This window comes from Podarcis gaigeae (genome assembly GCF_964106915.1).
Source record: "Podarcis gaigeae genome assembly, chromosome: 12".
Lineage (NCBI taxonomy): Eukaryota > Metazoa > Chordata > Lepidosauria > Squamata > Lacertidae > Podarcis > Podarcis gaigeae.
This window is the reverse complement of record NC_139688.1, coordinates 43,908,249-43,932,364: the sequence shown is the minus strand read 5'-3', so window position 1 is coordinate 43,932,364 and position 24,116 is coordinate 43,908,249. Positions and strand designations below refer to the sequence as shown.

Genomic DNA, 24,116 nt, shown 5'->3' with positions numbered 1-24,116 from the left:
CAGTAAGTTACCCAAGGCACAATAGTGAGTCAGCATTATTGACCCAAACCCTAGTGTGCAACCCAGTAAAGTTAATACGATGGGCAGCAATGGCATGTATTGTGTAAACACAGACTATCAGGGTTGTGGACCCTACAGAAGTGTTAGACTGGTAACAGGGAGCGGCCGCCGAGACCACATAACACTGGTCCTGAAAGACCTACATTAGCTCCCAGTATGTTTCTGAACACAATTCAAAGTGTTGGTGCTGACCTTTAAAGCCCTAAACGGCCTTGGCCCAATATACCTGAAGGAGCATTTCCACCCCCATCATTCAGCCCAAACACTGAGGTCCAGCTCTAAGGTCCTTCTGGTGGTTCCCTCACTGTGAGAAGTGAAGCTACAGGGAACCAGGCAGAGGGCCTTCTCGGTAGTGGCACCCGCCCTGTGGAACGCCCTCCCACCAGATGTCAAAAAGAACAGCAACTACCAGACTTTTAGAAGACATCTGAAGGCAGCCCTGTTTAGGGAAGCTTTTAATGTTTGATGGACTACTGTATTTTAATATTTTGTTGGAAGCCGCCCAGAGTGGCTGGGGAAACCCAGCCAGATGGGTGGGGTAAAATTATTATTATTATTATTATTATTATTATTATTATTATTATTATTATTATGTGCTATATAAGTCTGTCTTCAAGGACTTTCCTGTTGCAGTCTGTCATACCAAGGCCGCCGTGGGTGTTCCTAGCTCAGCAGATTCTTCAGCCAATGTGCCACGAAGGCTCTAAAAGGAAGCTTATTGGTCTTGGGTCACCAGCATAATAGCTCCTTTGAGACTATTCTTCTTCAGTCAATGTTGTTGCCACAATGGCAATACTTAGGTTTTTTTTGTTGTAACAGCACATGGCAACCACCTTGTGAAAGTAAGCAACATATATGTTTTCCAGAACATAATCCCTGTTGGTCTTTGTAAGTTACTGGTAGTGCTTAAGTATGTCCCACTCCAGACTGAAGGTCCATAACGTATCTGCCAACACTATCAAGCCACATTCTTACTTTGTAAAGGGCAAAATGTGGTTGGAAACTGCTAACCATTTTTTAAAACCACCAGTTATTCGCCATTTAAAACACACACATACAAACAGAAAACATCTAAATTTAAAAATAAATAAATCTGTTTTTGAAATTATATTAGAGACACACCCTTTTATAACCCAAATGACAACTGCTAGGATGCTCCCTGGTTTAAAAATATGCTTTCACTAATCATTTCCATGAGAATGTGAAAGAATTTGAATGAGATTTACTCCAGTGATACAAATGGCTCAATGTGCTACTAAGATTAAAAAAGAAAAAAATAGGACCAAGCCTATTTCCTCTTTTCTTCTATAAGTACTTTGTGATGCAAAGCACATCACACCTAAATGTTTAGAAGAATAGAAATGAGAAGAAGGTAATTAAAATTAGGCTGTTCTAATGGCCTTGTGGAAAACTAGTACGTTACGTCCTAATATTGCATTTTGTTACAACAGAGACAGAGCAAAAATCCTAAGTATGAATAGGTCAAACTTGTTCCCCTTAGGGGAATGTATGTGGCCTTTCATTCCTTCATGCATTTCCCAAAATACAGCATCCTAAATATCAGCAACAGCACACCTCAACTAGGAACAATCCTGCCCAGGTACAGAACGGTGGATATGCTAGCTGTAGAATTCCTTTTCAAATTATATGCCCTGTGTTACAGGCATGTCCTCACAATGGCTTTCTGTTAACCTCCTTTGTAGTGTGCCTCTAGGAGTATGGAAAGTATCTTTGTAGATGCCAATGACGGAAAGCCAGCTATGCAGATGACTTGATGAATGCAACTCCTACAATGGTCCCATTAATTATGTATACTGCTGCCTAATAATGAATGGATCTGTTGGAATAAAATATCTGATTTCCTGAACTAAATCACTTGAGTTGGATCCGGGCAAAGTTCCTACTGAAATCAAGGAGACCTAAGTTAGCCATGATTGCACATTGATTTCAACTAAGTGAAACTATACGTAGATCCAACTAACTCTCTCATATAGGTGTCCTTTCCATTTTATGAGCATTGCAATAGAAAACAGTATTGATAACTCATCTGTACAAATCTACTGCCCCTAAGGCTCCAATCAGTGATCCTTATGCTAAATATATGTATTTTTGCTCATTTAATACTACTGAGTGAGAACACTAAGGTTAAATGCATTTAACGCATGGTTTTGTAATGCCATTTCTTAATATGTATTTTTCGCTCTATAGGATGCACTTTTTCCCCTCCAAAAATTAAGGGGAAATGTGTGTGTGTCCTATGGAGCGAATGCAGGCTTCTTGGCTTCAGCGATAGCAATGCAAAGCCTCCCAAGCGCAGAGGGAGCACTCCCTCCGCGCTCCGGAGGCTCTCCCGGCTTCAGTGAAATGAACCCAAAGCCTGCGGAGTGCAGCGGGAACTCGCGCTTCAGGGATAGAGCAAAAAATACGGTATTTATCCTTAGACTCATTTGACCTATTTTGTATTCAGGTCCCCCAAGTCAGCTCCTCAATCAGCTCAACCCAAATACCCAAGGCATTACTGAAGATAATTGTGACTCACCTCTCCTTCTCTTGGCCATGGCCTCCCATTCTGCGTGTACTTGCTTTGATTCTGTCGTTTCTTTTGCCCTCCGTCAGCAAATTTGCACAGCAAAGGTTCTGTTGGGGCTGCGAAGAAAGGAAAAGCCAGGTCTGTATTAAGGCAAAGGCAAAGGACCCCTGGACGGTTAAGTCCAATCAAAGGCAACTATGGGTGATAGCCACCAATAGCCACTAATATCAGGAAATAAGCTATATGGAAATGTCATATTCAGATGCACTATGGTAGGGGACAAAACAGAGAAAGGCTTTTGCATGCCTGTGAGCTTCTTGGACGATCTGTAGGCCAGGACAGAAAAAAAGTTACTAGACTACAAGGGCCTTCAGTCCAAGACCTTCCTAGCTCTTCCTAGGTTGATAATAAAATTGCTCAACTGGAGTTGTAGGACCATGGAGAAACCTGGCCTGAACAAAGACCTTGGATTCTTATCTCATTATACATGACAAAGCCATTTTTCACCTTTTCACCCCTTGCTTCTTCCTGTAAGACCTATTGCAGTCGTTAAGAGTCGTCAACAGGCTCATCACAGCTATCTGCCAATCACCCATTCCCACCACCCTTCTGAGTAATACCCCTCCCCACCTTCTCACTATATAGAAGGGTCTGGAAACTTCTGTTTCAGTGTATCTGAAGAAGTGTGCATGCACACGAAAGCTCATACCGAGAACTGACTTAGTTGGTCTTTAAGGTGCTACTGGAAGGATTTTTTTTTGTTTTGACTTTGGCAGACCAACACGGCTACCTATCTGTAACTGGAGTTGTAGGGTTAGCCATCTATTCTAGTTAAGACATTCGTGGCTGGCATTAGTTAAAGCATAAACACTGCCGCTCCCCCCCCTTTTTTTCTATTTGGTGGGGAAAGAAGAGAGTAGACAAGCTTGTCTGAGTAATATGTTTTCACTCTTCTTCTGTGTATCTCAGCACCCTGTGCTTACATATTTGAGTAAGTGAAATAAATACAAGGAGATCAAAGGAGGCTTTTGCCAAACAATCAAATTAGCTTAGTTCCCCCCATTAAATCCTTATAGCTTAAGACAGCTGGCAGATGACCTTCTTTATGCTCCCCAGCTGAGATCCCAGTCTTTCATCATAAAACAGTCAGCACAGCTAATGTACAACTGTTCAACGAATGTTCAAAAGGCTTCAGACCAAAAAAACAACAACTCCTAACATGCTGGCATGAAATAGTACTGAAAAAGAAAACAAATTTATGAAAAAGACTGAGCCAGCATCCTTTCCCAATTCTTATTCTTCTTTAAAAAAAACAAAACAAAACAGAGATGTTTACTAATAAAATAAAAAATAAAAACATCTTGATGAATGAACAAGAAATATCCTTAAAAAGGTTAGATAAGGTATGACTACAGAGAAACTTAGTTACATATTTGGTGGTCATTTCCAAAGGTAATTTGATATTGGGCAAGAATCCTTAGCTGTATAAAACTCATCACAGAGTATATGATCCCCTTAAACCCACTTACAATTTTGTTGGATAACTTGGAGAAAGAATATTCCAAATATACAACATGAATAGGCATCTTGTTAACAGCAGCCAAATTTCAACCGGCTTACCACAGAGACTTGCCAATGTATCACTTATAATATATCTATGTAAATCAGAGTTCCTTTGCATCCTAATTTCCAGGATGATTTATTGGAGAAACGGCTCTCATTTCTGGTGACTGTAAAAAGGGATTTATAAAAGGACTGCTCGGTTCAGTATTCTATTCCTTAAAAAAATATAATCTGTTTAAAAGTTGTTGGTGAAGGTCATAGCAATTTGTAATATATGTTGTGCTAAGCTTTCAGTAAATTTGATCTCTGGTGACTCTGAATAGAGAATATGTAAGCAAAAATCGGTGGCTATGCTTGAAATGAGTGCTTAATGAAATGTTGGCTAATGCATTGTTATTTTGTAACTGCAAAATCTTCGGGTGGGGAGGGAATGCATGTTTGTGTGTGCCTATATGTATTATTTGAAAGATTATTGGCCAGTTATAGCCCATGGAGAAGGATGTGATGTTGTGCCACTCTATATTCCACTGATTGCATTAAAAAGCAGTGGATTTCAATATTTTCCATAAGGTGTGTTTGTGTATGAGCAAGTGGTTTGTTTTTATTTGGGGATTTCGCTGAAAGTCATTGTGATAAACTGAATGCGGACAAGTACTACACATGCTGTACTAACAGTCCCCAGATATATACAGTGGTACCTCTGGTTACGTACTTAATTTGTTCCGGAGGTCCGTTTTTAACCTGAAACTGTTCTTAACCTGAAGCACCACTTTAGCTAATGTGGTCTCCCGCTGCTGCCGAGCCGCCGCCACATGATTTCTGTTCTCATCCTGAAGCAAAGTTCTTAACCTGAAAGACTATTTCTGGGTTAGCCGAGTCTGTAACCTGAAGCGTATGTAACCTGAAGCGTATGTAACCCGAGGTACCACTGTAGCTATAAAGCTCCGATTTCACTGATGTCGTTGCAGAACTTAAAATCACCTTTCAGTGCCAATTTGCTGGTCATACCCCTAGGTAGTTTCGAGTTACAGAAAAATCACAGGTAAAAGACTCCTCAAAGACTGGTTAGCAATACAACAGCTGCTTTATAGTGATGCAGTAGTTAAGACAAAAGAATTATTGACAGATTGGTTTTTAATCAACTCTGCGATTCTATGAATTCCAGACAGGTCATGATTTCAAAACCAGTTGGCCAGAAGGAATGATGGGAAGGTAGTAGCTCCAAGAACAAAGGAAATGTCAGAAGACCCAAATGCCCCACAAGTCAAGCCCCACAACTAAATGGGATGCTATATGCATATCTGCATCGAACATGCAGGTTTGCATCACCTTCGAGGCTCAATGTTCACAGGATGAGAGCAGGCGCAGAGGAGAAACTAACATAATGGAGAAATAATTTAAATGATACCCAACAGGTTTTACCTGAGAGAGTTTATCTTCTGTATAATAATAATAATAATAATAATAATAATAATAATAATAATATACCCCGTCCATCTGGCTGGGTTTCCGCAGCCACTCTGGACGGCTTCCAACAAAACATTAAAATACAATAATTCATCAGATATTAAAAGCTTTCCCAAACAGGGCTGCCTTCAGATGTTTTCTAAAAGTTGGATAGTTGTTAATTTCCTTGACATCTGATGGGAGGGTGTTCCACAGGGCAGGCGCCACTACCGAAAAGGCCCTCTGTCTGGTTCCCTGTAACCTCACTTCTTGCAGTGAGGGAACCACCAGAAAGCCCTCGGAGCTGGACCTCAGTGTCTGGGCTGAATAATGGGTGTGGAGACGCTCCTTCAGGTATACAGGACCCAGGCCCTCTTATTTTAATATAAAATTTGTGTCCATATAGTTTCCTTCTAAGGTTGAAACCTATGCTATACACATTAAAACATTGTTTTAAAAAATGCTGTTGTTGTTGTTGTTGTTGTTGTTGTTGTTGTTGGTACCCAACCCATCTGACGGGGTTGCCCCAGCCACTATGGGCACTGGAGTCAAATTCAAATACAGCTGGTGCCTATTTTACCTCCTTAGTGAAGTCTCCACCCCATTCCCCGCACCTCTGTGAAGGGGCTTGCCTCATGAGTCTAATGGTTTTTCCACATCACCACAAAAAAGGGGGCTTGCAATAGCATGGAAACGATTGCTGACAGCTATAAGGCAAACTGGTTTTTTGTGCACCGGGCCAGTGTCATAAAGATAAAGATATATCTATCCCGTTTCCAGATGTCTCTTACGCAAATAAACTCTGGCTGGAAAAGAAAATCTTAAAGATACAACTCTCTCGTTTAGTATATTTGAGCTGGTCCTCTATTTTATATTTATTTATAGGCATTATTTATGTACCAGCCTCTCATAAAATATCAGGGTGGCACAGAGCAATATAAGAACATAGAAACCCATTAAAAGCAGTACAAAACAACCATTAAAATGAACGGCTCCTCGATAATATTTTAAACAACTGCATAAGCCTGTCGGCATAAAAAAAGACTTCAAGAGGTGCCTCAAAGTCCAGATGCCTGCTGAATCTCTGCTGGAAGAGCGTTCCACAGCATGGGGCGAGTGATACTGAATACCCAGTATACCCCTCTTGGCTGATCCTCTACAATGAGGGTTATACAGACTGTCATTTTGGGGGTGGAAGGTGATTTAGAAAGAGCTGTTCCTTTGTTCGCATGGTTTTTCCCTGCACTTGACTTTACAATACAATCAGATATATTGTGCTCCGCAGCTCCCAATACCTGCGTCCCAACTATTCCAAATCCAGGTATTTTCTCACGCAACTGTTTGGTATTGTAAGACTCTTGGTGGGAGGGATTGTGAACCAAGGTGTCCCTCCAGCCAGTATCTAACACCCTTTCCTCCTGCAGTGCTTGGATTCCTGACAGGCTATGTTCCATGGGTGAAGGGGGTGCCCTCTAGACTCTGTCTATATACTGCCAGTTTATCCCACAGGTAAATCCGAATGCATCTGTCCCCATAGAGTCCTGATCTCTAAGACTGAATATGCATCTTCAAACCCTCCAACTGTTCCTATTTTCCACAGACAGTCCGGGATTTACAGAAGCTGTCCCGATTTATGATCTGATACTGGAATGTCCCGCTTTTCCTTAGGACAGGCATGGCCAAATTTATCCCTCCAGCTGTTTTTGGACTACAACTCCCATCATCCCTAGCTAACAGGACCAGTGGTCAGGGATGATGGGAATTGTAGTTCAAAAGCAGCTGGAGGGCCAAGTTTGGCCATGCCTGCCTTAGGGCGTCCCTATTTTCACTGGAGAAATCTTGGAGGGTATGGAGTTATGTGACCTCCGAGAAACAGAGTTAAGTAACTTTACAACCTTTAGAAGACATCTGAGGGCAGCCCTGTATAGCAAAGTTGTTTAAAATTTTATTGTCTTTTTATATATGTTGGAAGATGTCCAGAAATGTCGGAGGGTACATCTCTCTCGCTTTGCCTCTTTCTTGTCTGTGTTATGGCCCTGACTGCAAACAGGAGCCAGGAGACCGAAGAGGAGGAAGCTGCTGAATCTGAAAGACTGCCATTGTACTGGGTAAAGAGCCCAGGCCCTGGCTGTGAGCTGGAACCTGTCAGCCAGGAGACATTTCACCCTGTTCACACCAGTGTTCAAATTCCCATTGTCCTAGGTGCATTTTGCGACAAGGAATTTCATAAGCGCAAGAAGTTTCTGAGCATCTTACTGCACCCAAGAATTCAAATTAAAACTGCAGAGTGGAAGGAAAGGAGGACCTTTTCCTGCCTCCCCACTTCCAGCCACTCTCTGAAGAATGGAGAACAGACCCTCTTAAGAATATTAGAGGGGAAGGCAGGGGAAGCATGGCTTTGGTTTTTTCCCCAGTCTTCAGCTGAAAACTAGACCATGTGAAAAATGAATATAAGATTTTAGCTGCAGCTCATTCATTTTCAGCTTTGTATTATTGTAATTAAAAAAGTGCGCTTAGACATTCCCTTGTTGCACCCATGTTGTTGTTTAGTCCCCTTCTCCTTGTGCCCTCAATCTTTCCCAACTTCAGTGTCTTTTCCAGGGAGTCTTCTCTTCTCATGATGTGGACAAAGTACTGGAGCTTCAGCTTCAGGATCTGTCCTTCCGGTGAGCACTCAGGGCTGATTTCCTTCAGAATGGATAGGTTTGATTTTCTTGCAGTCCATGGGACTCTCAAGAATCTCCTCCAGCACCATAATTCAAAAGCATCCATTCTTCGGCGATCAGCCTTCTTTGTGGTCCAGCTCTCACTTCCATACATCACTACTGGGAAAACCATAGCTTTAACTATACGGACCTTTGTTGGCAAGGTGATGTCTCTGCTTTTTAAGATGCTGTCTAGGTTTGTCATTGCTTTTCTCCCAAGAAGCAGGCGTCTTTTAATTTCGTGACTCCTGTCACCATCTGCGGCGATCATGGAACCCAAGAAAGTAAAATCTCTCACTGCCTCCTTTTCTTCCCCTTCTATTTGCCAGGAGGTGATGGGACCAGTGGCCATGATCTTAGTTTTTTTGATGTTGAGCTTCAGACCATATTTTGCACTCTCCTCTTTCATCCTCATTAAAAGGTTCTTTAATTCCTCCTCACTTTCTGCCATCAAGGTTGTGTTGCGCCCATAACTTAGGTTTAAGGTGCCATTTCGCTCCTAGCTTTCACATCTCAGTTTCTAACATTGACTCACACTACACTAGGAGCCTCGTACTCCCCACTGTAGGCAACGCATAAGGTTGCAGCTGAATGCGAAGTGTATGAATGCTAAACATCCTGCAAGAGAACTGCCCCTTTGAAGACTTCTCAGGAAGTGGGTGCTCTCTGGGCATGCAAGCCTGACCTAACATCTCATTTGAACTCAACTTTGTTAGAAAAAGCCTATATCTGAGCTTAGCTGAGGTCTCACACAACTGCATGCAAGGATGTCTCTCCTCATTAATCTGCAAAACAAGATGATGGATGCTGAGTTAAGAGGACCAAGAAAGAAGGTCAAAGTTGAAAAAAGATGTGGAAACACTATCCCAATAGAACAATGGCATTGAATGAATACTGTAATCACTACGTTCAAATTTAAGAAAAGAAGAAACAGCACATGTTTTGTTATGCAGTCAATACCAAAACAATTACATCCAAGTACACATTACAGCTTCTCTTATCATCTCGTAAATCATAAAGTGCTTCTTTGTACAACTGCAGACCTTACTGCAGATAGGAACAGGTAAACTGTGTGAGAATGAGTGTAAAGGAAAGACATTACCAAAAAGGAAGAGATAAAGCTAAATATGTAAAGCTGGACCAATTTGTGAAGCGATTTTGTGATTTTGTGAACAATGCAAATTGTTTCTTCTGAATATTTAAAACAAGAGTTTTGCGAAGAAAGAAAATTTCTGTTCATCTGAACAGTTTGTAAAATCTTGCCGAGACGATGGAAATGAAGTTAAACTGTGTTGTTTGATTGTTTCTTTAACAGCAGATTTATGAAAATGAGGGTTATTGAACAGAATTAAGCCTTACATTAAAATGCTTGTATGCATGCTTAGGGGAATACCAAGTGTGATAGGCACTCTGATTTAGTAAAGACTCTAGAAGTATAACAATCTTTTATCATTCCAAGACTGCAAACCTGAGCATATTTCTTTTGGGAGCATGTTGCATTGAGGTCAGTGTTACTTCATCCAAGTGGTTTATATTCAAGATGCTGTATCACTGAGTGTGGCATCAGCCCCATGAAAGACTATAGCTTAAAAAAATTATGCAGTTCAATATTCTATTACATTCTTAATATGTGTGCTGTTTATACCTAACGTATATCCTTGTGACCCAAGTCACTAATTTGGTATTTTACTTAAAAGCTATCTGAGATACAAAACCTTACCATTTTTTTTTAAATTCATTTATTAATTAATTTTAAGCATTTAGATACTTAAATGCTTTAAAATTTAGATGCATTTAGATACGGGTATCAATCTCTCAAAATAATTTATGACATCTGGAAAGATACAATGGATACAATACAACAGAAGATCAGCACAGGAGAGCATTTTATAAGCCAGTTATGTCCAACTTTGTTAAAAGTGTGCCCACCCACCTCCCCAAAAAAATCAGCAGACACAGGAAAAGATAACAGAGGCAAAAGTTTGAGGTGGATCAAATGCTAGAACTGGACAATTGTGATAGAAATAAGTCCCTTCCCCAGTATGAATTGCTGCTGGAGAAAAATGAGATACCTCAGAACCAAAATTGCAATGAAGCACTTTTGCAAGTATGGCAGAAATGATTTTGAGGGGACCTCTGAGAGTTTATAGACTGTCCCGTCTCTGCAACTGGGGTGAGGAACCTCAGTCCCTGGGCCTAATTTCATGCAGCCTTCAGCTATCTAGACATTTGAGGTCTGCCCTTGCTCGTCAGACTGCCCCCCTGAGAATCTCTTCCTAGTATCTTGGTGGTAACAGGGATGAAGCTGGCATATTGTGTCAGGAGAGATGATGGCAGAGGTGATGCCCAGAGGTTGTTCTTGTGTCCTAATAAAGTGGTACCTCGGGTTACAGGCGCTTCAGGTTACAGACGCTTCAGGTTACAGACTCTACTAACCCAGAAATAGTACCTCAGGTTAAGAACTTTACTTCAGGATGAGAACAGAAATTGTGCAGCGGCGGCGCAGCAGCAGGCCCCATTAGCTAAAGCGGTGCTTCAGGTTAAGAACAGTTTCAGGTTAAGAACGGACCTCCAGAACGAATTAAGTTCTTAACCCAAAGTACCACTGTACAGGGTATGAAAGTGGGTGTGAGAGTATCTACATCCAAGAGGTCACCGTGTTTCAGCGGTGTTGTCCTGAGCATCTAGAGTTGCAACCTTGTGCCTGGAAGAGTATCCCCAAATCTCACCAAATTCAATGGGAAGTCCGTGTTCTTAACTAGCAGCAAGATGTCAGCTAGCGCTGGACGATATCTACTTTTCAAGATCGCGATATATCACCAGCTAAACATCACAGTTTACTGATGCATCACGATGTCTGAAAAAAGGATGGAGCTATGTAGAGGCATTGGCTGGCTTCACAGATATTCCTGCGTCGTGATTTTTGCCAGCGCCTGCATTTTGTGATTTGCTGCCCCATGCAGGAGGCAGCAGATAGCTGAGCCAGCAGAGGTAACAGGGACTGCAGGAATTGAGCCAAGCATTGGCCAGCTTCACGGTTTTTCCCACGCTGGTTTTTGCATAACACACACATCAAGATTCGTGATATATTCCCCTGTCAAAATTTTTGAAACATATCATGATATGGACTTCAAACCAGTTTTGGATGATATATTGATATATCGCCCAGCCTTAAAGTCAGAATATAAACTCTATTGACAGTAGGTTTCATGAAAAAATTGTCCTGAAACTATATATTCCAGAGGTGTTTCACTGACTCCAGTGGAACATTAGATTAGCCAGGTTCAGTATTACAGCTTCTTAAAAGCAAAACAACGGTTCCTTTGACCTCTTTTAGCAAAGTCATACCATCTTATTTGAATGAAAAACGATGCCATGTTATTTTACCATTATGCTATTATGGAACAGAAACAAAGTCAGCTTTCATCAAATGTACCAGCCGAATTTAAATGATTTCATGTACTTTAATTTACTGCAGAAGATCATATACCAATGGCCTGTGTTGCTTTCTAGATCACGTCTAATGGAAGTAAAATAAGTCTCTAGTAAGAGGTGACCTACAAGCCCTTGTGGTCAGCTATTCCACCTCTCAGCAATGTCTTTAATGTTCCCCTGAATGGGGGGGTGGACCTTGAAAATGCAAGCTTTTATGCCACAAGAAATACATCACTCTTGTTTTTTTTATCTTAAATCTATTTTCTCAGTTAATAGCTTTTGATATTGATCACTTTAGACATTACTATTATCCTATCAGGTATCATGTAGAACATGAACTGCTAATGCTTGAACTGACACAAGAAATTACTTTTGATTTTCCTATTATGGGCTATTTAAAAGATCCATTTAAAGAAAGCATTTCTATAAACAATAATATTGTCACATTTATTTCCTTTCTGTCTAGCATTACAGAAACTAGCATGGGTAAGATGAAAAACTCCCCACCCACCCACCCAACACACATCTGTTTTCATTTCCCATAGAAATCAAGGCAAATCTTGGCAAACATCTTAGTCAATAAGCAGCCCCCCTTCTCCATATTTGCAATTGCTCTATTTTTTTCTTTCTAACTAAGACTGCTTGGGGCATTTTTCATCAGTGTTTCAGTATTTGTATAGGTAGGCATTAGACAAAGCTTATGAAATCTAATATAAAACGAGGAAGGAATGAAAGGAGCACATAGTCTATCATCTATCTATCATCTATCATCTATCTATCTATCATCTATCATCTATCATCTATCTATCTATCTATCTATCCATCTACCTACCTATCATCTATCTATCACCTATCTATCTATATCATCTATCTATCTATCATCTATCTATCTATCTATCTATCTATCTATCTATCTATCATCTATCTATCATCTATCTATCTATCTATCTATCTATCATCTATCTATATCTATCTATCTATATCTATCTATCTATCTATCTATCTATCTATCTATCATCTATCTATTTATCATCATCTATCTATCTATCTATCTATCTATCTATCTATCATCTATCTATCTCTATCTATCTATCATCTATCTATCTATCTATCTATCTATCTATCTATCTATCTATCATCTATATCTATCTATATCTATCTATCATCTATCTATCTATCATCTATCTATCTATCTATCTATCATCATCTATCTATTTAAAATTTGTATACTGCCCTTCATTCGAAGATCATAGGGTGGTTCACAACATAACAATACAAAATGAGAACGCAAAATGCATGATAAAACCAAACCAAACGAATAAATCCCCTTCCACGGACATACTTTTCCACGGACATACATTTTCGCCTGTCCCCTAAAGATATGTAATGAAGGCGCCAGGAGAGTTTCCCCAGGGAGAGCATTCCACAATTCACATTCATTAGCCAATCCTGAGCATTAAAGAAAGTCTGTGATGTAGACTTCTCCACATTTCCCCCCTAGCTCTCCTACATACACACAGATGTTCCACCTCTGTTTGTAGACACTTCTATGTAAATAACTGAAGCTATGTACGTAGGGCCCAAGATGTGTACCCTCGCTTTTTGTGGTGTCTGAACAGACTGTTGATAGCCTGATCTTCAATGTAGTAAATTGTGCAATAAAAGAAAGCAAACAATGCAGCCTCAATAAAGCAAGTGAGTGGGGAAACAGCACAAAACCCTAGCGGTGCATCAGCATATTTTCTGATAAGCCATCATGGTTTCTTACCTAAACCAAGGCTTATGAGGAGCAAGTATGGCTCTCTCTAGACGAACTGAATCATCAGAACAAGAAAATAGCTGTGTTAGTTCAGTTGTTAGAACGCTTGAAGTTTAAATTATGATAATTAAAAAAAACGTTTATTGGGGGGAAACAAGCAAGTGCACTTTCCCAGCACATTCTTAGCTCATAACATGACCCTCTTTTGCAGCTCTGGAGTGATTCGCAAGGAAAAAAGTTTTACAAAGAACACAATTATGCAACTGTTTATTTACACTACATTTCTCTGCTCTAGGCTTTCGTTGCCGTAGTTCAAACCCTTGACAGGTAGATTTCACCAGACATTGAGAACATTGTTTCATTTAATGTGGTTTGCAACACACACACACACACACACCCACACCCACACACACACCTTTCTAAAACCTTTTGCATTTCTACAAAAGGTGTGTCTCTGGCTGGAGAACTTATAGTGATCTATCAACAATGCCAGCTCTGTGGAATTGCAATTTATTCAGATGTCCTTCCCTGTATAGCAGAAAGAAATAACCTGACATGCTAACAGACAGGTTTCTATTTAAACAAAAAGAATGGGGGGAAGACTTTAAGAGATAGCCTCTTAAAAACAGGTTTTTGACTTCGCTCCTTGAATCCCCCTGACAAAAGTAATGAGTGAGGTGACAGGAAACCCAATATTAATTCTGCAAGTTCTAACTAGATGTGCAGGAGGGTCTAAGTGTAAGGAATGGAGCAGGAATGCACAGCAAATAGGCAATTATTTGGAGTAGAAGAATTCTATGCCTGATGATGAGCTGCCCATTTCTGCTGTCCGGTGCTGGTTCTACCGAGACTATAATCTTGTATGGTGATGCCTGAATTCAATCTTAATGCCTGATATTGAGTGATGAGAAGCTACAGGGATTCTTGTGAGAGTCACTGTTAATGGGTTTAACTCAATTGGTGCTCCTGCCTTGGATATTTTATAAATATTCAGCCTAAGCTACGTGACGCGAATACCATCCTGTCACCATGCACAAGGCTGAACTCAGCCGTTTAACAAGGTGCTCGTTCCTCTGTCCTCTTGCCATTTTTGGTTCTGTTATTTCGCCCCTTCCACTAGAAACCTAAAAAGTCTCCACAGGGACCCAGCTTTCCTTGAAGAAAGAGAACAGCAGTACAAGAGCATTCGAAGGCCGACCGTGAACTGCTGTAGGGGTGAGCTATAACACGCCAGGTTTTTTGACTGCATGAAAGTCCTCGCTGTGCACCGAAAGGAAGCGTCGGGTAACAGAGTCTGACACAGACAATAACTGCATCTGGTTCTTCCTTGTTAACAACTTATTTCTCATTTACTACAGGAGAGCCAGAGTATTCCCCTCAGGTCTGTTGCTGGAATGTTGCAATTCCCCAGCACCATTAACCAGAAATTTTCGTTATTGGGGAAATTCAGTTATCGCAGAATATACCCAATTATAATGCTCCAGAAGTAAAAAAAAAAACAAAATATGAATTCCATGAGTGCGAATGGCCACCAAAGTCTGTTGACTTTAACACACACCTTTGGGGAAAGGTTAAACCACATTCACAGTTTAGACTAATCCTGGCAGAAAAAAAATTAAGTCCACACTCTCCAGACATTGTCACCATATCTATACAGCATCTTTTTTTCCACAGTGCAATTTTTAAAAGGGATTTCATGTGTACAGGTCCTGCAGCTCCAGGGACAAAATGGCCGTGTCTGCATGTAACACTAAGTCAAATCAACGGTCTCAGGGGTGGGGAAGACTTAAGTGAATTTGCTTGCTCCTCCTCACTCCTTTTAGTTCAGGGCTACGTGGCAGCTATAGGGGTGCGGGTGGCGCTGTGGGTTAAACTGCAGAGCCAAGGGCTTGCTGATCAGAAGGTCAGCGGTTCGAATCCCCGCGATGGGGTGAGCTCCCATTGCTCGATCCCTGCTCCTGCCAACCTAGCAGTTCGAAAGCACATCAAAAGTGCAAGTAGATAAATAGGTACCACTCTGGCGGGAAGGAAAATGGTGTTTCTGTGTGCTGCTCTGGTTCACCAGAAGCGGCTTAGTCATGCTGGCCACATGACCCAGAAGCTGTACGACTGCTCCCTCGGCCAATAAAGTGAGATGAGCGCCGCAACCCCAGAGTCGGTCACAAATGGACCTAATGGTCAGGGGTCCCTTTACTCTTTACCTTTTTATGTGGCAGCTAAGCTAAGGTTTGGCTTAATGTTTCATCTGAATGAGGGATTGTGGTTAAGCTCTCTTCTCTCTAGGAGCCAGCATGTCCACATGGTTCCTGCCATGCTTGAATCAGTCCAAAGTTCAACTAGAGACTTAAGACAGAAGCAACCTATTCTTAATCGAAATGATTACATGGAAAATGTGCTACCCTTTCTGTTGCACTTTTAGAAGTTAGAGGTTTAAAAGATTATCATTCAGTTATGTTCAATAACACAGTAAAAGTTGCATTTCCCTGACGATAATTGGGGGTACAGCTTAGTTGTAAAACATTTAAAATCTCACGCAATCTGTTGTTCTAAATACGAAAGCAACTCACAATCAAATCTTGCATACATCTAAATTATTTTATATAGTGAAATGCACGATTATACATAATGCAGAGATTTATTTGGTTTTGAACTTACTTTCTCCAGTGTATAGTTGTATAAATTTCAGTCATTTTAGCCTGGTCATGCAATAGTATATGACAGTCAATGTAGGTGCTCCAGAATACAGTAATACCAACAGTTCAGAAACTAATTGCAATGGCCATTTCCCCAGTATACTCCAGACAAAAAGTTATGTACTCAATGCAATCCATAGAAGCGCCTTTTTCTTACATTTACTACTTTAACGTGCTCTTTCTTTTAAAAAAAACCAAAAAAAAAAAAAACCAAGAAGAAAACAGTAAATTCATCCTTGATTGAAATTCAGTTTTATGTTAGAAGGTTTTCCAATAGTACTTACGTTCCAGTTGCAGGCGCTACAATCCTATGCACATTTACCCAGGATTTAAATGCTACTTAACACTGAGAAGCTTACTTCTGAGTAAATCTGCAAAGGATTCCACTGTAAGCGAACCACCAGAATTTGCAGTCCTATAAGCCAACAGAATTTCACTGAGCACTATAATTCTACTTCCATCATACTGCTCACTGGAGCGCAGAATACTAATTTCATTAGTATTCTTGTTGCATCTACTAGGTCTTTTGACATGTCAATTTCTGGGAACTGATAAGCACCTGTCACTCATTTTAAAAACCCCAGCAACCACAGAAGAGAACAGCAAAGTATAGTAAATAAGCTTTGACATTTTTAAAAAAGCTAACTAACAAAAAGGTACAAATACAAAGGCCTTAAAAGATCTGTCAGCAGAAGCAAGAACTGGGATAACGTGCTTTTATTTTATCATAACAGCAGGTAAATCCTTTGAGCAAAACATTTGCCAACCTTCCCTTGTCTGAACAAGAAAATGTATGAGATATTACAATGCATATTAGTTTCTAGTTAGCATCTTTCTCACATCAGGGAACTTTTTAATAAGACGCAGCGATGGAGAAATCAATGTTGGGGTTCTATGGAAGAGCCTTTATTAATAAGGATGGCATTGCTGATTGATTTGCTGCAAACATGAGCTTGCAAATAAATTGCATATGACAACAACATTAGCATTAAAACAAACACAAAAGCGAGGAACTGCAAAATTGTAGTTAGGTGGGAAAGTTCGGGTTGTGGGGTTTAAATAAAAGGCATTTTCAACAAGATTTTCCCCTGGAAGGGTAATCAGAGGATCAAAAGACACCCAAATGTTGACTTTGTTCCTATTAATATATTACTGAAAAAAATCCTTCCAAAAAATTGATGACATAAGAACATATTAAGAATATAAGAAAAGCTGTATTGAATCAAATCAAAGGCCATTCAAGTCCAGCAGCCTGTTCTCACAAGAGCCAACTAGATGGTTAGGGGAGTGGGACATGAGCAAAATAACACTCATGACCCTGTAGCCACTAGTACTCAGTGGCAATAGAAACTGGTTTATGTTTATACTAATCTACTAACTTTTGTAGATTCACAAAAAAGGGAGGTCCATCTTCAATGCAAACATATTAGTTGTATCCTCATTTGAAATATTCCTCCCTGTGCAAAAATAAACTTGTACTGTAGCAACCCACTCAGATGGACAGGGTATGAATTTATTATTATTAATTACTACTACTACTACTATAGCTTGATGAGGGTAGCCTAAGAAATTCTGAGCCTATCACAACTGCAGTTCCCAAAGCAGAGAGAAAGGTTACAGATCCAGTTTTATTTGATAGCGTAAAGGTAAAGGGACCCCTGACCATTAGGTCCAGTCGTGGCCGACTCTGGGGTTGCGGCGCTCATCTCGCTTTATTGGCTGAGGGAGCCGGCGTACAGCTTCCGGGTCATGTGGCCAGCATGACTAAGCCGCTTCTGGCGAACCAGAGCAGCACACGGAAACACTGTTTACCTTCCTGCCGGAGCGGTATCTATTTATCTACTTGCACTTAGACGCGCTTTTGAACTGCTAGGTGGGCAGGAGCAGGGACTGAGCAACGGGAGCTCACCCCATTGCAGGGATTCGAACCGCTGACCTGCTGATCGGCAAGTCCTAGGCTCTGTGGTTTAACCCACAGCGCTGTTACAATATGGATGCAATGCTGCTGCAAAGTGCTAGCTTGAAAAGTAAACATGATGGGAATGTTGGGACTGCCCGTGGGAAACAGAGGGACAGTCAATTCACAGTGCGAAGCACCGGAATTAGCTCAGAGTGTAATATGAGCTCTTCCGATTGTTCCTGTCCAGGAAGTACAGGAAGTGTTTGCCACTACACTGCTGGAGTTTGAAGAGAGCACTTCATGTTTTTTGTAACGCTGCAAAGACATAAATAAAGACATGTAAATACATTTCTGTCTATCTCTTTCCCCTGCCAGGTGGCAGGAAAGAGGGGGGGGTGTTCTTCTCACGTTTGAGAAGAATCGCCAATCGAGACCTAGCCTGCGCTTGCTGGGGAATGCAGCCAGGGAGGTGAACAGGGAATCAAGCCGGGTGAATGGGATTGTTGCCAGTTTCTCCTGATATGGGCTTGAATTCCCGACAAGCGCCACCTGTGTCCCATTTGATAGGCTAGATACTTACTAAAATACTTTCAGGCACAGAAGCTGAGAAACGATGCATCATTAGTAAAATACACAGAAAGTTGTAAGCAATCATCACTTCGAAATCACATTTGAGCCGAACGTAAAAATGGATAGTTCATTCTATACTCAATTCATACTCAAACCAAGGCCCCCAATGTTTTGAGCTTCTAGATGTATAACCACAGGTGCAAACTACAGTTAGCAGAAACTATGGTTTGCAAACCAGCTTCAAACCGTAGTTTGAAATCCTGGTTTGGCAGTCACCTGCCAGTTATGTTTCATAAGAGAGCAAAGATTTAGACATAACACCAAACAACTGTTTGGGTTTTCAATCTGTAGCTTGGCTGACTGTAACCATATAATAAATGATGATGATAACTGGTAGGTAATACTATGGTTAAATCATCCAACATTGGTACTGCATACTAAATAGGAGTTAACTTTTTATCATAAAGCAGTATTCACATTAATTATGATTGGACAGTTCTCACCAGCCTTTTAAATTCTTTGTTTTATTACCTATGCACAAACCATTACATACGGGCTCTGTGAGCTGTGGAGATAATTTTTAAATGTAGAATGGAAATCAGAGAAACAAAAGATCACTTAAAACGATAGGTATTCAAGATTTGAGATAAACGTCCGTGAACTCTAAAGATAATTTTAAAACGCAGAATGGAAATCAGGGAAAGAAAAGATCACTCAAAAACACAGGTATTCAAGATCCCAGATAAATGCCCATGTTTCACGACTCTAGTAAAACAAAAGGAAACTTTGAAAGGCAGCAAAGAGATGAGAGAGCCAGATGAAGATGACGGAGACGGACAGCAGATGAATGTTTGAATGTTTGCTTTAAGAGGCAGCTGTTTATGCAATTCATTTCTGCTTCAAAGGTTCTGAGATGAAAGCTCTTTTCTCCATCTAAAGTAGTACATTCCATTGTAACATTGCAGCCTCATAAGCCTTTCCAGCTTATCCTCTGTAACTCATCGCTATAATCAAAATGTTAACATGAATGACCCAGAAAGCATGCAGTCTCTCAGCATCTACACAAAACTACCTTTGTCAGGCCACATGGGATTACATTTCTGTAGCACAAGGTGCAAAGGATCCCCTTGCTTTGAATGACAGCTACACTGGCAAGTACAGGTGTTTTAAATGTCCGCCTTGCAAGTATCAAAATTCTTCCATTATACTATAAATTGAGTTGTAACTAGAAACTCTATACTGTGCCATTTTCAACACACAGCCTGGCCTTTCACAATGCTGATTCTGGAGGAGGTAAAAAGTTTAGTATCTTACTTTTAAGTTTTATTTGAATTCTAACTCAAGGATTTTGATACTATTACAAATACATGTAATAAAATACTTACAACTTATTTCACTTTTGCATGTGTATGTCCAGAATGAATGTAATATTATTCAGAGCAGTTGACCCTAAACTTTTTACTAGTAATCCATGCTAAGATTTTCTAAAGTCCAGAATTTCACTCAAAATACTTCAACTTTTATCTTTAGAGGCAGAAAGCGACCTGAAGGCCCAGCACCTGAAGGCAACAGCAGTATATAGCTATTACCTCTATGTCGTGTCTGTAGGCTTCCCAAAGGCATCAGGTTCCCCACTGTAGGAAACAGAATGCTTGTTTTTTTTAGCCTTTACACCCCAAATGGGAAACTATGGTTTGTTTAAACTGCAGTTAGCCTTTACACCCCAAATGGGAAACTATGGTTTAATGTTGATCTACCAATCAGGATCCAATGTCAAACTGTGGTTTAAGATCCTGGTTAGTAAACTGATATTGAACCACAAATTCTCATTTCAGATGTAATAGATAACTGTGGTTTCTTTAAAGTAGGATGTAAGCACCGAGGGAGGGAGCGATGAGAAAGAAACATGCTGCCCCCTTTCTAATTTCCAGCTTCTAAACTGGTTTAAGCTGGGTGTCTGAATAAGGCCGGTATTGTCCAATGGTTTGGGATAATTCAATGTCTCCAGTTATCAAAATATTACATACATGTATCATGCAAATCTGACTGCACTCATGCATTGCAATGACAAAAACTTTTATTGTGCTCCTATGCATGGCCAAGGTTGTTTTTATCATGCTATAAATTCTGCAGGGTAGCGTTGCATATTCTCTTTTATTTTGGCAACACTGGTTTAAAGATGATGAAGATAATTAAAGGAATGATTTGCAGTATGATATAGTGTATTCAAAGAAGATCTGGAGCAAATAAGTGTTTATCTCTTCTCTAGATTCTTTGAATGATCATTCAAACCTTATATCACATATGTGAAAATTGGTGTTTTGGCATACAGCTTTTTTTAAAAAAAACACAACAACAAAAAACCCAACAACCCAGTATCTATAACATTATTATTATCATCATCATCAGGAAAGTCTGCTCAGAGGCTATGAGACAATGTGCTTGACAATATCGAAGTCTGCATTTCAGGCACTACTATGAATACAAACTGGATATAAATAATTGCACTTATTTAAGGTCAATGAGCAAGTGCATTGAGAAAGAACGCATATATATTTCAGTGTGTTTAAGGAAGACACCAATAGGTCTCTGAAACAACTATATTTGCATTCATGGGCTGCTATGCAATCAAATATATGTTTACACAAGCCTCTTTCCAACACATTTATTTTGTTATCCTTAATAGAAAACATTTGCCTAGATAGCTTTAAATTTTCAATCTCTCATTTTGACTCGAGGGCAGCTTTTTATGCTATCATGCTGCAGGATTATAACGGTGAGAGATTACCTGTTTCATTATTTAAAGTCTATTTGAAATATTGTAAGATCCTACTGGTGGTTGCTTATCCCATGTAATCTACTGGGAAATTGTCAACATTTACATTAGCACAAAAACAAACAGCTCCGTAGAAAGAAGCAGTAACCTCAATCTGATTAGTTAATCAAGCTGAATGATATTGACCTGCCTTCATATAAATAAAGAATAGCAGGAAGCAAATGGATTGTATAATGAGACCCTATGCCAGTGGTTGGGACGCGGGTGGTGCTGTGGGTTAAACCACAGAGCCTAGGACTAGCTGATCAGAAGGTCGGCGGTTTGAATCCCCGCGATGGGTTGAGCTCCCGTTGCTTGATCCCTGCTCCTGCCAACCTAGCAGTTCAAAAGCATGTCAAAGTGCAAGTAGATAAATAGGTACCGCTCTGGCGTGAAGGTAAACGGCGTTTCCACGCGCTGCTCTGGTTTGCCAGAAGCGGCTTAGTCATGCTGGCCACATGACCCGGAAGCTGTACACTGGCTCCCTCAGCCAATAAAACGAGATGAGTGCCGCAACCCCAGAGTCGGTCACGACTGGACCTAATGGTCAGGGGTCCCTTTACCTTTACCTTTTATGCCAGTGGTGGCGAACCTATGGCACGCGTGCCAGAGGTGGCACTCACAGCCCTCCCTGTGGGCATACCGCCATTGCCCCAGCACAGAGCCGGCTGAAGGTGAGGACGAAGCATCGAGTCCTCTGCTCAACTTGAGCAGCCGGAACGCCATGTGTGTGGCGGACCGGGGCAGGAAACTCCACGGCCAGAACAGGATGCAATGCCTGTCAGGACGCCAACTCTCTCCAACACGGGGGTCACAGCTATTCTTTGGCCCGAGTTCATCGCGCCCAATTACGCAGAGACTTCCAGAACATATTTTGCCCAAGCAGGTTACGAAATAGCACCGACAATGATTATGGTGGGCCCTCAGTTTCAGATGCAGGACAATAAAGAGCCAAAATCCCCAAACTGGCCCGTCTGCTGCAGCGCCTTTAGGGCTTCTTTTGCTCAGCCACTCTGCCTGGGACGCCCCGACCGAGAAGGCACCCTTGTGGCCAGAAAGGCGCAAAGGGAAGGGCCTGGTGGGGCATTGGTCACATTCAGATACGTGATGCTATCTCCAAGCAGGCGCTCATGTGGTTTTCAGAGGCTGGGCGTGGCTCCTGGGACTTGTGTCCAAGTAGAAGCGCTTTGGATAGGTGCAAGATGGAGCAACAACCCCCAGGGCGCACGTTTTCCCTTGGGGAGCCTCCGCTGCGGGTGGGGAGGGCATAGCGCTCCACATGCGCTCAGAGGAGCGCTGCTGCGTTGGTGGGCTGCCAAGAGCTCCAAGCAACCGCCTTCCTCCTGCTGCTGCGAGGCTGAGGCTTCACATTAATTCTTCCAAATGCAAACTTTTAAAAGGTAAAGGTAAAGGGACCCCTGACCATTAGGTCCAGTTGTGGCCGACTCAGGGGTTGCATGCTCATCTCGCTTTATTGGCTGAGGGAGCCGGTGTACAGCTTCCGGGTCATGTGGCCAGCATGACTAAGCCACTTCTGGCGAACCAGAGCAGCGCACGGAAACGCCATTTAACTTCCCACCGGAGTGGTACCTATTTATCTACTTGCACTTAGACGTGCTTTCGAACTGCTAGGTTGGCAGGAGCAGAGACCGAGCAACGGGAGCTCACCCCATCGTGGGGATTCGAACCATCGACCTTCTGACTGGCAAGTCCTAGGCTCTGTGGTTTAACCCACAGCACCACCCACGTCCACTTTTACCTTCCAATAAAAAGTGGTTTGTATCATTGAAAGCTCTGTTATTGTGTTTTTCTTTTACGACAAAAGCGGTTAATGTACGGATTGTTTTTTCCTAAACAAAAACCTCGGTATTGAGATTAAATTGCCATGTTGGCACTTTGCGATAAATAAGCATGTTTTGGGTTGCAGTTTGGGCACTTGGTCTCTAAAAGGTTCGTCATCACTGCCCTATGCTATGTAGTTTATATCCAGGCTCCTGCATATACAATTAAAAAATCAAACATTAATGACAATAAGCCCCCAGCAAATTATTTGTCAAAATTACAAATAGTCAAATACAGACGGTCATTTACCCTTGCTAGATTCAACATGCTGCCACCTGCCTTATTGCAGGGCAGCTTTGAGGGTAAACCATACGTGGAATGAGTCTGCCCCTGCGGCTTGATGGAGGTAGAAACTGTCTCTCATGTCTTGTTATGCTGCCGTTCCTACAGGGATATATGTTCGGTATTTATCACTCCTGTTATACTAAAATATCCAAATGGGTCCGAACTTCAATGTCTAAAACTCCTGGTAGAGGACAAGGATCTAGAGATCACGCTAAGGGTGGCCAAATTCTGTGCGACTGCCATAAAACTTAGGGAACAAGCTGTACTACCAAATTGATTAAGGTTTTAAATGACAATTTTAAGTTATATTTTAGTGATCAAGATTTCATATATATATTTAACTGCCGCTATATCTGAATTGTCTCTGTTATACCCAATTGCAATCCAAAGTATTCCTGTTGTCTTTTATGATGTTTCTGATATTGTAAGTGAGCCAGAACTGGTCTGTGACCGTAATAATAAAATTCAATTCAATTCAATTTGACATTAAGCAGTGCATCCAGGCCTGCTCTG

The 24,116-nt window shown here is 41.1% G+C and overlaps 1 protein-coding gene across 10 annotated transcripts in view; it reads right to left on the bottom strand.

The window, feature by feature from the left end:
• RBMS3 (RNA binding motif single stranded interacting protein 3) overlaps positions 1-24,116 on the bottom strand; it is a gene marked incomplete at its 3' end in the record, with an annotated part of 741,806 nt that overhangs the window by 89,919 nt on the left and 627,771 nt on the right. For all 10 annotated transcript variants that reach the window (XM_083705905.1, XM_083705904.1, XM_083705903.1 and 7 more), the window contains one exon: positions 2,600-2,706. In XM_083705905.1, the coding sequence (XP_083562031.1) occupies positions 2,600-2,706 (107 nt within the window). The remainder of the gene's footprint in view (positions 1-2,599; positions 2,707-24,116) is intronic.